Source organism: Octopus bimaculoides, chromosome 3 (assembly GCF_046866305.1).
Source record: "Octopus bimaculoides isolate indiv1 chromosome 3, ASM4686630v1, whole genome shotgun sequence".
NCBI lineage: Eukaryota > Metazoa > Mollusca > Cephalopoda > Octopoda > Octopodidae > Octopus > Octopus bimaculoides.
In genome coordinates this window covers 69459612-69474406 of record NC_142930.1, presented here as the reverse complement: position 1 = coordinate 69474406, position 14795 = coordinate 69459612, and the positions used below count along the sequence as shown (strand labels likewise).

Below are 14795 nucleotides of genomic sequence, written 5' to 3'. Positions count from 1 at the left end.
TACCATCTGCTGATATAAAAAGTATCCTGTTGCATTGGACCGTTTGAGAATAGCCTTCCTTGCTTTTGTTGCTGGTATCATCATCATCAGCAGCATCAGCATCATCATCATCAATAGTAGTAGTAGAGATATTATTTTGTCGTAATCTTTTTTCTATTGTGTTTTTATTGCATGATAGAGCACAACTTTGTGCACCTTGGTTTCACTGAGTGGTATTTTTTTCTTTTTTGTATTTCCTGTTGTATTAAACGTTTTTGCTATAATGTGTGTAATACACCTAGTAGTGCTGTTTTCTGTGTGTTATATTTAGAAACACTGGGGTTTTAGTTTTTAGCTGCATCGTCATCATTTAATATCCACTTTCAATGCTGGAATTTCCAAACCACCTATTTATTATAAAGATTGCTTCTGTTTTCAGTCCTTAATATTCTGGATATCTCTCTTTCCACATCTTTATATCTTGATAATTTTTCAGTTTCTTTTTTTGAGAGATATGTATGGTCTTTGGGGACTTATACTTGATGAAGGAGATCCTTCTTTGTGGTCCTTGATGCTAAGTAACTTTTAATCCCATATGATCAGCTAAAGGACTTAAAGGAGATACATTATTAAAACCAAAATGATTCCAGAAATCGAAACAGAATACTTAAATGAAAAAGAATCAAAAAAAGAAACAAACATAAATAATAATAAACAAGAACAAAGCAAGTAAAAACATCAACAAAAAACATAAATACAGGCCTATTGATAAGCAACAAAATTAACATTAGAACATCTGCATAATACTGACCAACAAACCAAACTTGTATAATGCAAAGAGATACTATGGCTAATAGTTTCTTTCCAACATTCTTCTGTTTCTTAATGCCTCATTATATGCTTATGGTAGTTTCTGATTGAAAGTTTTTTTTATCATATTCCACAATCAAGAATCTTGGCTTTGCATCTTGTGCTTCTTAACCAGTACTATAATTTTTCTTTGTCTGTTTCTGTCCTATTTAATTTTTGCAAGTGTTGACCATGTAGATAATTTTTCCTACCATTGTTTTAGCATGGCATTCTTTTCAGTTAATTTTTCCCTCTTTTCACAATTTCTGTTGTTTTTCCTTTTACCTCTCAATTGTCTGTTACTTCTTTTTCTGTCTTGTTTTTATTGATTCCCTTCAAAGCTGAAAACAATTTTATTTTCTTTGGTTTTGTTTTGTAGCTATTGCACTTTGCTAGATATTAGTACCCCTAATCCTTTTCTCTATTGTTGCTCTCTGCATAAAATCCCTGTGCTGGATTTATGACACCATAGTATGTACCTATTGTATAGCTGGTTTGTCCTATGTCATTAGCTGCTTCCAGCTTAGAGTGGCTTTCCTGAAAGTCTTTCAAATCATTGATAGCTTACAATTTTAAGCGTTTTACTATTTATTCATTGCATGTTTGTTGTACCTTCTGATTATTGGTTCATACTTGGTGAGGCTGTTATAAGTTTTCTAATAATCTAATCCATACTTTGCTCGAATTCTTTCAATTTTCCCCTTTCTTCTCAAGTCTCCTGTTGCAGTATTGTTGACTGATGGGTTTTATAGATTGTAGCTAGAGAGATTATAATTTGTAGGTAACCAATTTTCTTTTGTGGCTGTTATACCAGTTACATAAATTAGATGATTAATCTTGGTGGTGTTGATGTTGACATTTATATCCTGAATCTTTTTCATAGCTGTATTGCAATTCACTATTATTGCTATAATTTGTTACCAAGTTAATTTTGGAAAGGTCTTTTGCTATACTATAACAATCTGTTTTATGGTTTGGTACTTTTTTGATAGTTTTTTTCTTTCATTTTGGCGTCTGTTGTTATGTTTTAGTCACTATATATTTCTCTTAAGCTTAGTTTTCATTTGTTATGGCAGAAAGAACATTGCTTGTGAAATCTATTTTCCTCCCTTTGTTTTCTATAAATTTTATGTTAATGACAAATGGTTTTCCTGAAAGTCTTTCAAATCATTGATAGCTTACAATTTTAAGGTTTTCACAAAAAGGAACAGCTCTTAGATCAGGCATGGGCCACCTTTTCTAAAAAAAAAAGTGGGTTGCATGAGACATGGCTCATCATCAGGTAGGCTGCACTTCTAAAACAATACAAGGTCATTTTTTGTTTGCCATGTCATACAGAAAGTCCCGTGGGTCATAGTTTGCCCATTATCATCATCATCATTTAACATCTGTTGTCCATGCTGACACGGGTTAGACGGTTTGATCACAGCTGTTAAGCTGAGGGGGCTGCACCAGACTCCAGTCAGATTTGTCATGGTTTCTATGGCTGAATACCCTTCCTAATGCCAACCACTCTGAAAGTGTAATGGGTGCTTTTACATGCCACCAGCACAGGTGCCAGTTGTGTGACACTAGTATCTACCATGACTATGATTTCACTTGGCTTGATGGGTCTTCTACTCAAGCACAGCATATTTTTTTTCTCTTCTCTAGGCATAAGGCTCAAAATTTTTGGGGAGGTGGCCAGTCAATTAGATCAACCCCAATGTGCAACTGGTACTTAATTTATCGACCCTGAAGGGATGAAAGGCTAAGTCAACCCCAGTGGAATTTGAACTCATGGCATATTGCCAAAGGTTTTGGTCATTTGTTGTTGCCTCCATGAGGCCCAATGCTTGAAAGGTACTTTTCATGTGCCACCGACACAGGTACTAATTACGCAACACCAGCATTGGCTACATTGCCTCTGTGAGGCCCAATACTCAAAAGGTATCTTTTACATGCCACTGGCATGGGTGCCAGATATGTGACACCAACATGATCGTCTCACATGTTTAGAATACCTATGTGTAGGTATAGTACAATTTCAGGCATAAGAAGAGTTAGTTGTGTTTTGTTATTCTTGCTATTTTGTATAAGGTTATGAAGATAACTAATTCTTTTTCTCTTCTCTTCTTTTTCTCTCTTTTATACTCTCTCTCCTTTCCTTCTCTTTTGTTTTATCCTCCTCCTGTTTCTGCCTGCACCAAACCATATTGAGTTGTTATCACTGTAAGTTCTTGAATCATAGAATATAGTTTTTTTCTCTCTCACAGCTGCAACCACTTTGCTCATTTCAACTGGTGTTGACTTTTAAAAAGGTTGTTGATGTTGTTTGTTATGGAAATCAACTCTATTGACTCATGGAATGAATGTTGCCATCTGGATATGTCATGCTGCCATCTCTTCTGGAACTGTATTGCACATTTCAACTTTAAGTATTTGGCCATGTGAAGTGTAACATTCATTTGAAAAGTCTGTGTGCGCGCATGTACACACACACACACATACGCACAGTGGTATACCTCCAAAGATAGCTATCTTGATTATTTGGGATCTTGTCAACTTAACACAGAAATTCAGCCTATTTTGATTATTAGAAAGATGTATGTATGATTTATATTTGATTTGATCAAGATTTATTTTCAAGTACAGCTGAAGACATTCTCATATTGATTAAGTCATTACAGTACTGGATAGAATGTCTCTGTGGTATTTGATTCAACTCTATACACTCTAGGTTCAAATTTGCTGAGCTCAACTTTGCCTTTCATCCTATTGGAGTTGATAAAAAAAAGCACCAATCCAGGGTTGTGGAATGGCAGAACTGAAAGACCATTTGGACAAGATGTCTGGCAGTATTTGTTCAACTCCCACCATGGCTTACTTGGTGATAGATATAATTTGACACCTCTGCTTGGCACCTTCAGTGACTTTATTGGGGTCCATTTTGCTGCAAGCATTTGGACCAGATCTTTAGTTTGAGGATACCTTTATCTCTCCCTCCTACTTATCTTGGAAGCTCCATAAAAAGTGATGAGCATTACCTATCCTCTTGATTATAAGATTAGTTTTAAATCTTGGCACAAAGCCAGCAATTTGGGGGGGGGGGGTAAGTTGAATACATCAGCCCCATTGTTCAACTGGTACTTATTTTATTGACCCTGAGAGGATTAAAGGTAAAGTTGACCTTGGAAGAATTTGAACTTAGAGCGTGAAAACTGACAAAATGCCACTAAGCATTTTGCCTGGTGTGCTAACGATTCTGCCAGCTTGTCACTTTGCTCTTGGTTATAAGATAAAAAAAAAAACCATAACATTTGTGAGATTCTCTATTGATCAGAAAACTTAATATTCTGTGTTGTGGTATGTAATATTAAATAGATTAACTTTTAGAGCAAAATATATGTAAAAAAACCCTTATGGAAAGTTTCGGAGTTATTAATGACGATGCTCTGATTGGAAGGAGGGTGCTGTCATCAGTTTAAGAATAGATATTGTAGAATGATAGCTTATAGTAGAAGACCAGCGAGATATATCATTTGGTAAATCTTTGTCAATGACGAAAAAGTTAGAAAGGTTCATTTAGTGACCAATGAGAAATCAGCAAATTTTAATCCAGAAAGTTATATTTTGCATTGGTGTGTTGTGTGTCAGATTGGAAATTTTTTCTGATATTTAGAAAAGAAGTTACATATTTTATATTTTTGCATGCTCATTTGAGTTTTCTAAGTCAATTTAGTTCATTGATTAAAAGTAGATTTAATTTTTCATAGCACAATGGTAATTTAGTTCATTGATTAAAAGTAGATTTAATTTTTCATAGCACAATGGTAATAGATGCAGCTGATGGATACATGTGTATTCATTTAGCATTTAAACCAACCATATATTCTATTCATTTTTATGTTCAAACTGGTCAGATCTGGTCTCTGAAACCCTACAATGTCATTCTTAAAATAAATAATCACATCATCAAAATCTCAAAGCTATAATGTATGATTAATTCAAGACAATGTGAATAAACAAGCATTACATTTGACAGAATAATCTGAATAATCTGAAAGGGTGAAGGCAAAGGATGGGTTTTATTTAGTCATTGGGTCAAAGGGATTTGATACTTCAAAACACAGAACAAGATTCCATTCCAGTTCAATGATAGCTAGCTGATTGTTGTTTTTCTTTTTTTTTTTTTTTTTTTTTTTTTTACAGTTAATTTTGCATATAATAAAGTTACATGCAAAGCAACATTTTAGGTAACTGGATTAATCAGTTCTTTTTACCGCAGCCTACTTGGACATCAGAGCCCCCCCTCCCCGTTTATACATTTAATTTTTTTCTTCCAGGGTATCCTTGTATCTCCTCTGTAACAAGACACCTAGGCTTGACTCTCTATCACACTTTAATCTCTCAACACCTGGTATAGAACCATCGCCCCTCCTTTCCCTCTACTAAATGTGATGGGAGTATTTAACCTGCACTGCATTTAGTTGAGGGAGCTTTTCCTTTTTCCCTTCTTCCTATTCTTTTTTTGTCTTGCAAGTTACTTAGTAACTTCACTTGTGCTTGCTACATGAAAAACGCACCTAATACACACTGAAAAGTGACTGACACTAGAAAGGGCATCCAGTCATAGAAATCATGCCAGAGCTGACATTGGAGCTCATTGCAGCTCTGCAGCTCACTGGATTCTGTCAAACTGTCTAAACCATACCAGCATGGAAAATGAATATCAAAAAATGATGATGATAATTGTGTTTTTAAATTTTAATAATTACATTTGTTTTGGTTAATTTTGATGAAATGAATCTTCAAATTTAAATCTGATTACCTTTTTGTTTTTTATTTTACAGAGCGGAAAGATCCGAGGTTCTTTCTGAGGATTTACTTAGTGTTGAAAAAAGAGTTGAACAAGTGCGATCAGCATGCATGAACACAGCAAAAAAGCTAGATTTAAGCATGCAGGGCTCTGGCACAGACAGGGAAAAAAGATTAGTAAGTACTTCTGCTTCTTGTAATTAATATTTATTTTTTTGCAAGGCAACAAGCTGGCAGAATCGATAGTGCATCAGGAAAAATGCTTAGCAGTATTTCATCAGTCTTTACATTCTGAATTCAAATTACGTTGAGGTCGACTTTAATTTAAAACCAATATTTATTTTCTGCAGGTTCATTCCTTATTCTGGAATTTTCTGCAGGTTGATTCTTTATTCTTGATGTGTTATTGCTGGAGCTGGAAAAATAACGCACTCAATATGCATGTCTGAATTTTTTTTTTTTACTTGTTTCAGTCATTTGACTATGGCCATGCTGGAGCACCGCCTTTAGTCGAACAAATCGACCCTAGGACTTATTCTTTGTAAGCCTAGTACTTATTCTATCGGTATCTTTTGCTGAACTGCTAAGTTAGAGGAACATAAACACACCAACATTGGTTGTCAAGCAATGGTGTGGTGGGGGACAAACACACACGATGGGCTTTTTTCAGTTTCTGTCTACCAAATCCACTCACAAGGCTTTGGCTGACCCAATAAAATAATTATATATCTGCATTGAAAATTTAATTTATTTTTGTTTTTTTATTTTTTCCATATTAGCATGACTTAGATATTTGTTTACATTAGGACATTATTAGAAACTGACTATTCAACCAGGAAATAAAAGTGGCAGATTTTTTTTTTTTTTTCCTTCTCAGCTTCTCAAAAATTTTCCGTTACAATATTGTTATGTAATGCTTTGCAAGTATAGGGTTACAGACAGCTTTTAACATAATTTCTTTCCTTCTTGTACCAGGACCGACGTGAAATCTATATGAGGACAACTATTTTAAACATTTAACAACTGTTTTACAGTACATTCTTCATTAAAAATTTAGAACTTTTAAATAAAACAGCTTTTTGCTTATTGTCAACTGGTTAATAATCAACCATATGTTTACTGTTCATTTTAAAATGTTTTGACATGTAGATTTATCTAAACAATGGAGATCAGTTTCAATGTTTAGCTGGTAAATTGTCATCTTTTACTCATTCCAGTCATTAGACTGCAGCCATGTTGGGGCATGCTACTGTTTATATCTTTATTTAACCCTTTAGCATTCAGATTACTCTGTCAAATGTAATGCTGATGTATTGCATTGTTTTGAATTTAATCATGTATTATCTTGTGGCTTTGAGATTTCAATGATATGATTGTTTATTTCTAAAATGACATTGTTAGGTAGGTGTGAGAGGCTAAATATGGCCAGTCTGAACATAAAACAGGTGGAAAATTCGGGATCAGATATGGCTGGTTTAAATGCTAAAGGGTTAAGGTGATGAGCTGGCAGAATCATTAGCATGCCAGGCAATATGCTTAGCAGCCTTTTGACCATCTTTATCCTCTGAGTTCAGATTCAGGAAGGTCGACTATGCCTTTCATCCTTTTGAGGTTGATAAGATAAGTACCAGTTCGAACACTGGGGCTGGTATAATCAACTTACCCGCCTTCCCCGAAACTGTTGGCTTTGTGCCAGAATTTGAAACCATTGTTTCTATCTTTATTTACTTTGAGTTCCTCTGTTTAAAATGATTTACATCAGGACAATACTACAATCATCTGTATTATTATTGTTGTTATTATTATGACGGTGGCGGCCTGGCAGAATCGTTAGCATGCTGAGCAAAGTGCTTAGTGGTATATTGTGTGTCTTCATGTTCTGAGTTCAAATTCCACCAAGGTTGACTACACTTTTCATCCTTTTGGTGTCAATAAAGTAGTACCAGTTGAGTACTGGAGTTTAATGTAATCAACTATCCCCCTTCCCCAAATTTCAGGCTTATAGTAGAAAGGATTATTATTATTATTATTATTATTATTATTATTATTATTATGTCCATATTGTATGCTGGCATTAATGAATTGGGTCTGTCTATGCAACAGTTTATATACATCATCATCATCATCATGGATTTCAGGTGGACAAGACTTCAAGGCAATATCTTATGAGCAAATGCGTTTCTCAATTCCAACCCTTTTAGTCACTTTTTACAACAAGCAAGGGATACAGTGTACTTGTTCTAAAACTAGAATGTACACATTAATCTTGTACTTCCTGACTTTTCTTTGACCTAACCACATCACTTTCCCCCAGGCTTTCTTAACCTCATTTCATTGCAAACAGTACTGCAATTAGACAACCGTATTGTATCACTTGCATCCATATATCTCACTATACATGCAAATATGTGCTTCTATGCACTAAGCATCTATACAAGAGACTTTCTCAGGATGAATGCTGCAATATTACAGCACTCTTATAATACATCCACATTAAGTTGGATGCAAAGACTGCCATTCAGCAATAATACTGTCTTCATTGCTAATATCTGACTTTTTTCCCTACCTACCTGCTGATAGAAACACCAGTGACTGAATAGTTGTCATTTCTCTATAAATATTGATGGAAGGGAGATTTGGCTAACATGCAATTAGTGGATACCTGCTGCTGATGAGGTGCAAAACACATCAAAATCTTGGGATGCAGCAATTTCACTGCCAGTGCTGGACAGTTCTTGTCTGGTACTGGTGTCTCTGTGCTTCTGTGCACTAAACATCTATATGAGAAACTTTCTTAGGTCAAATACTGCAGTAATATGGCACTCTTATAATACATTCCCATTAAGACTACCATTCTTATATATGTGTATATATGTATATTGTGTGTGTGTGTGTGTGTGTGTGTGTGTGTGTGTGTACGTGTATAACAGAGTTAGTAGTGATTATCAATCCAGGCAAAATACTTCATAAGATTTCTGTTGGTATACCAGGCTAACAATATTGTTTAGATTAATGAAGAACTCCAAGTATTCTTATTGCTGGGTCGGAATTTATGGTTCATCACCACAGTTCTGTAGTGCATATCTGTGGTTGGGCTCCGGTCAAACTGGTTTTTACACAGTGATATATATAAGACAAGTTATAAATAATGGTCATTACATGTTTTTCTTTATTAGAGTAAATTTGGCTGTGTAAAAACCTAAAAAAATTAATGCTACTTTCATCAGAGCCATTTCTGGTTATAACAAAGCAGAACACACTGCTTTGTTATAATCAGAAATGATTCTGATGAGAGTAGCATTAATTTTTTTAGGTCATTCAATTTTTCTCAACTGATCAATAGGCTAATTGAGTAAACCTATCAGTAACGTACCTATAATGATTACTTGAAACAACTGTAAGCCAAATTTACTCTCTAATATAGAAATATATGTAATGTCATATATGTATATGTGGCCCAGTAGTTAGGGTGTTGCACTCACAGTTGTGAGATTCTGGTTTCAATTACTAGACCAGATGGTGCATTGTGTTCTTTAGCAAAACCCTTCATCTTCCGTTGCCCTGCAATCACTTTGGTACACATGTGGTACACTGTACACCTGTTCAGGCAATATTGATTCGATGGAGGGAGTGAGCTAATGTACAGCATATATATTTGATCACTATAAACAAAACCATTTGTGCAGTTCGTTCAGCAGAAACCAAGTGCTCATGTGTCATCTTTGACAGGAGATTGTTTCTCACTCACACATTATCTTTGAGATAATCCTGGCACTGTGGAGCATGATTGAGTTACAAAACTTTGACCTAAAATAAAACTCAACCAGTTTTTGTAATAAGTATATTTGTTATTGAGATTATTCTCTTGTCTACAAAAACCTACATAAGCACCTTTTTCTTTTTTTAACGTTGTGTCTTTTACATTATTTACATTTGATGGATATTTGTCCTCATCTTGTTTGTTGTTAACACAACGTTTCGGCTGATATACCCTCCAGCCTTCATCAGGTGTCTTGGGGAAATTTCAAACCTGGGTTCTCATTCCTAAGGTATTTTTTGATGTTATTATTATTATTATTATTATTATTGAAAGATACAGAAATAAATTTTTTAAATTCTCAAATGCATGATAATGCTAATGAAATAGTGTGAACAGGATAAATTATCCATACATTGCAGAAAAATACATTACCGACCAGCCATAAGACTCGAACTCACATCCTTGTGATTATGCGTCAAGTGCTTTACCATTAAGCTAAACTATCCAGTAACAAATTCTTCTGCAATTATTATTATTATTATTATAATTATTATTATTATTCAGGTCACTGCTTGGAATCAAACTTGGAATCTTGGGGTTAGTAGCCCACGCTCTTAACCACTACACCCATATACCCTTGGGCATATGATGTAGTGGTTAAGAGCGCGGGCTACTAACCCCAAGATTCCAAGTTCGACTCCAGGCAGTGACCTGAATAATAATAATAATAATAATAGTAATAATAATATTGAAAAGTACCTTAGGAATGAGAACCCAGGTTTGAAATTTCCCCAAGGCACCTGATAAAGGATGGAGGGTATATCAGCCGAAACATTGTATTAACAACAAACAAGATGAGGACAAATATCCGTCGAATGTAAATAATGTAAATAATTCCTCATCTCTTAAATATAGAACTGTATTGTGTCTTTTACCTTTTACTTGTTTCCAGTGATTGGACTGTGGCCAAGCTGGGGCACTACCTGAATAGGTTTAGTCAAACAAATTGATCCGCATACTTATTTTTAAATCTGGTACTTATTCTATTGGTCACTTTTGCCGAATCACTAAACCAATAAGTTACAGAGCTGTAAACATACCAACACTAGTTGTCAAGCAGGCAGACAGACAGACAGACACACACACATACACTCACTCACTCACTCACTCACTCACTCACTCACTCACTCACTCACTCACTCACTCACTCACTCACTCACTCACTCACTCACTCACTCACTCACTCACTCACTCACTCACTCACTCACTCACTCACTCTCTTCTCTCTCTCTCTCTTTCACACAGACACATATACATATATATATATACGATGGACTTACACACTTTCCATCTACCAAATTCTCTCCCAAGGCTTTGGTTGGCCTGGGGCTGTAGTAGAAGACACTTTCCCAAGATGCTGTACAGTGGGACTGAATCTGAAACTATGTGGTCGCAAAACAAGCTGCCCACAGCCATGCCTGCACCTGTATATATATATATATATATATATATATATATATATATCTAACAGCTGGTGATTTGATGAACCCATTATTTACAAACTCATTGATTAACTGATTACACACAGTTGAAGTTCTGCCTAATGCATTCCTACATACTGTGAATGAAGAGATTTTCCAACTGAAAATTAGTCACTTCATGCTACTGACTACTTTCAGTTAAAGCACTCTGTATGCTTCAAGGCTTTATGCTAAAGTACTTGGATTGGTTCAGGAATGAGTATAAAACTATCTGCTCTTAAAAATACACAAACATGTTATCTCAAATTCTTGAACAATGGATCAGAGAAAGTGGAGGTCTACACAGCAAAGTAGTAAATTGGTATTTTAAGGGCCCCTGAAAAAACTTTGCTTTGGATGTATGTATTGGTATGTTTTGCAAGAAACAGCTAGGCTTCTTTCGCTAACATTTTATATAGTTCAACCTACCCCAAGTTAATGTGTGAAAGACCAAATAGGAATTTTGAAAGAAATTTCTATAAAACTAGTTTTTAAACATCAAATGGTTATGGGGGTCCACCAGAATAAGATAGTAATCAAAGGGGTCCGTAAGTAAAAAATGGTTGAAAACTCTGACTAGGATTTAAAAAAAAAAGTGGGAAGGCACTTTGATGTACAAATAAATAACTAGTAAGATTGGTGTATTTAGACATAAGTGTTACTTTTCTCAGTGAAATTTACTTTGTTGTTTGGAAAGTTTTATATAACATTGTTTCACCCCACTCACCTTCAACATAACATGCGTGCACACACACACACACACACACACACACACACACACACACACACACGCTATGCTTTAAATCTAAATTTTCTCCCTTAAATAGATGCATTTAAATTTATCAAACATAACAGACAAAGCTTATATCTAATGTTTATCTATTGTTATCATCATCATCACATTGTCTATTTTTACATGTTGCTACTGTTTGAACGGGTTTGTAACACAGCAAATTTTGCTGTAGTTTCATCCTGTAGTTTTTATGTGTGCGACTTGACAATTGTTGTTCTTATAGTGTAACTCTTGGCCATCTTTGGATAAGCAACAAGCCTTTAATCAGAAGCATTCCAACCATGACTTTCTTTTTTTTTTTATCAAACAATGTATCTTGTGCAATATCCAATATGTCCTTTCTGTTTTAAGATAGTGGGATATAGTTTGTGGAAGATTTCCTTTCTAGTTCTAGCAGGCTGGGTGATCACACAGAGGCTCAACTATTCTATCTTGTGGTATTGAGTTTGAATTCTCTATTGAACAAAACCTACAGACATTCTTCTTAAACAAGTGTGTTATGACCTAATCATTTAATGCCATGATAAGTTAGGATTAATTTAATCAAACTCACTTGCTCCTAAATATTCTTTGGTTTTCTGATGGATTTTCCTAGAGATAACCCCTCTCTTTTGATCCCATGAATGACTGTATGAGAAATATTTTCAAATACTCAAGAGGCCTGTTTGTTAAGCCTTGACATTGATGTTGATATGAAGGCAAGTTAGTGAGATATATGTGTTGGCATTTTTTTTATCTGTGTGTGTTTTGTATACAATTAATTATGGGCAGTCCAATCTGAGAAGATTAGTAGAGATCTGTCAGTTAGTTATGCAGTCTTTCTTTCAACCTTTCACACAGCCTTTCTTTTGAATTGCACTTTTGACTTATTTCTAATTACTGAGAACCCACTACATTAATTGTCCTTATTCGACTTCTTCTATACCACAGTAGCTGACTTACATATGCTTCATGTGATCTGCCTTTTATAGGGTCAGGAAACTTTTGTTACTAACAGATCTCCCATTTTCTATCCCTAATCCATTTCTTCTTATTGTCCAGACCACACAATATCATTCCAAAATATGGTGTCTATAACTGCATAAAATCTTCTCCCAGCTGAATGTCTGTAACAAAAACTCCAATACTCTGACTTGTGATATGTCTTCCCCATTTTCAAATGCATTTGCTGTCTCTATTAACCTCCAAACAACCTCTGACAATTATTCAAGTATTTCTTACCTTTCATTTAGGACATTTATCTTATCTTAATTCTATCATTACTATCACACAAATACCAGTGAATTATCTGCACTAGCTAATCTCTTCACCTATCCATATCTCTCAATGACACACTGATTTCAAAAGTAAACCCACTATTAATTTGTCAACGCATTATCTGTCTCATAAGATTATCTGATCACTCCTGATCAAATCTGTCTACCAACATCATCCTACTGAACAACAATTCTTGCCTGCCAAACATTGTGATTGACCAAATTTATGAAATTTCTACACTAACTGCCTTAATCTATCCGAGACAGCTAAGCGGATGACTGATGCCATCATCCTAAGTATGGCTTTCAGAACTTCAAACCTCACAAACTTCACTTTCAGTGATACAACCCCTGGAGAAATTTGTTGCTACCATCAGCTGAGATGTGTTCACTCATTATTACTACTACACTTGCAAGAAAACTGTGAAGAAAGTTAAATGATATCCAAATAACCATCTCCATTATCTCTTTGAATCTCTTTCTGTTGTGTTGAGAGTGCAACACCGTCTGACGAGAATAGACAGGACCACTACATATAAATAGTAGTGGTCTGACGTAGTCGGCAATTTGTAGTTTGATCTTCAAAGTCCAGGTTGAGTTAGTGTGTTGGAAATATTGATTGTTGGTTCATAAAAGATTGTTGGTTCGTTATGTGTTTGTTACTGCCACTGTTTCTATTTTGTATTGTTATAACAATGTTACAGTGTATTCTTTACCTATCGCCGACAATATCAACCATACTATGATATTGGAGGCATAAGGATATAACACCTGGCGATGAGGATTTTTCAAAGCTCACATAGGTTATTTGGCAATTTGTGCATCAAGACAAATTGATAAATTATAGAGAACCTATTAGCTGCAGGAATACAGCTTCAAGAGAAGCAACAGGAACAACAACTTGAGTTACAGAAGCAAATATTACAACAACAGCAGTTAATTGAGCTACAGTCAAGGAAGTCCAAAAATTCAGTAAGTTCGTTTATGCCAGATGGCATGGTGAACTTGATTTACTTATAATCCAGAGTGAGGTATTACATTTCCTGCGTACTATAGAAGGTATGAAGAAATTTTTAACAAAGATTGCAAGCCATAGTTGGATGAGGAGAAAGTGAGGTTATTACTATGCAAGGTAGCTCCGGCCAAGCATGGATGCTACTGTAACTTTATGTTGCCCAAAAAGTCAAATGAGATTTGTTCCCAAGAAACTATTGAATTATTCTCCAAGATCTTTTGTGACAAAAGTTCATTATTTAACACTTGAACAGAATGTTGGAACTTGACAAAAAATGATGATGATGACTTTATTACATATGCTGGAATAGTCAGCCATATGTGTGAAAACTTTAAACTTCAGGAATTCACTCAGGATATGTTTAAATCCCTTATCTTTGTACAAGGCCTTATGGCAACTGAAGATAGAGAAATTTGGGCAAGGATTCTCCCCAAAATGGAACAAGCAAACCAAGACTTAACTCTACAGACCATTGCAGAAGAATGTCAAACAATGATAAACCTGTAGCATGACATGAAAAAAGTTCAAGAGAAAGATTCCGCAAAAATACAGATGTGTCAACTTGGAAAGTACAATCAAAAAGAGTTCCAGGCCCCAATCCATGTTGTGGATGTAGAGGCCTACACTTCAGAAAAGAGTGTCCATTTAAAAACTGAAAATGCTATAGTTGTCAGAAACTTGGTCACAAGAGCTCACACTGCACTACAAAATTATGTGGGTTGAATGCAAAAAGTTCTAAGGTGTTTTCAGCAGAAAGTGAATATGACACAAAAACAAGAAAATTCACACACATAAAAATAAATGGTGGATACACAGAAAAAGATCT

General features: G+C 35.1%; 1 protein-coding gene across 6 annotated transcripts in view; it reads left to right on the top strand.

The window, feature by feature from the left end:
• The window catches only part of LOC106880939 (rho GTPase-activating protein 44), a 225981-nt gene that overhangs the window by 89199 nt on the left and 121987 nt on the right, over positions 1–14795 (top strand). For all 6 annotated transcript variants that reach the window (XM_089349202.1, XM_089349199.1, XM_089349198.1 and 3 more), the window contains exon 2: positions 5661–5802. In XM_089349202.1, coding sequence (XP_089205328.1) covers positions 5661–5802 — 142 coding nt within the window. The remainder of the gene's footprint in view (positions 1–5660; positions 5803–14795) is intronic.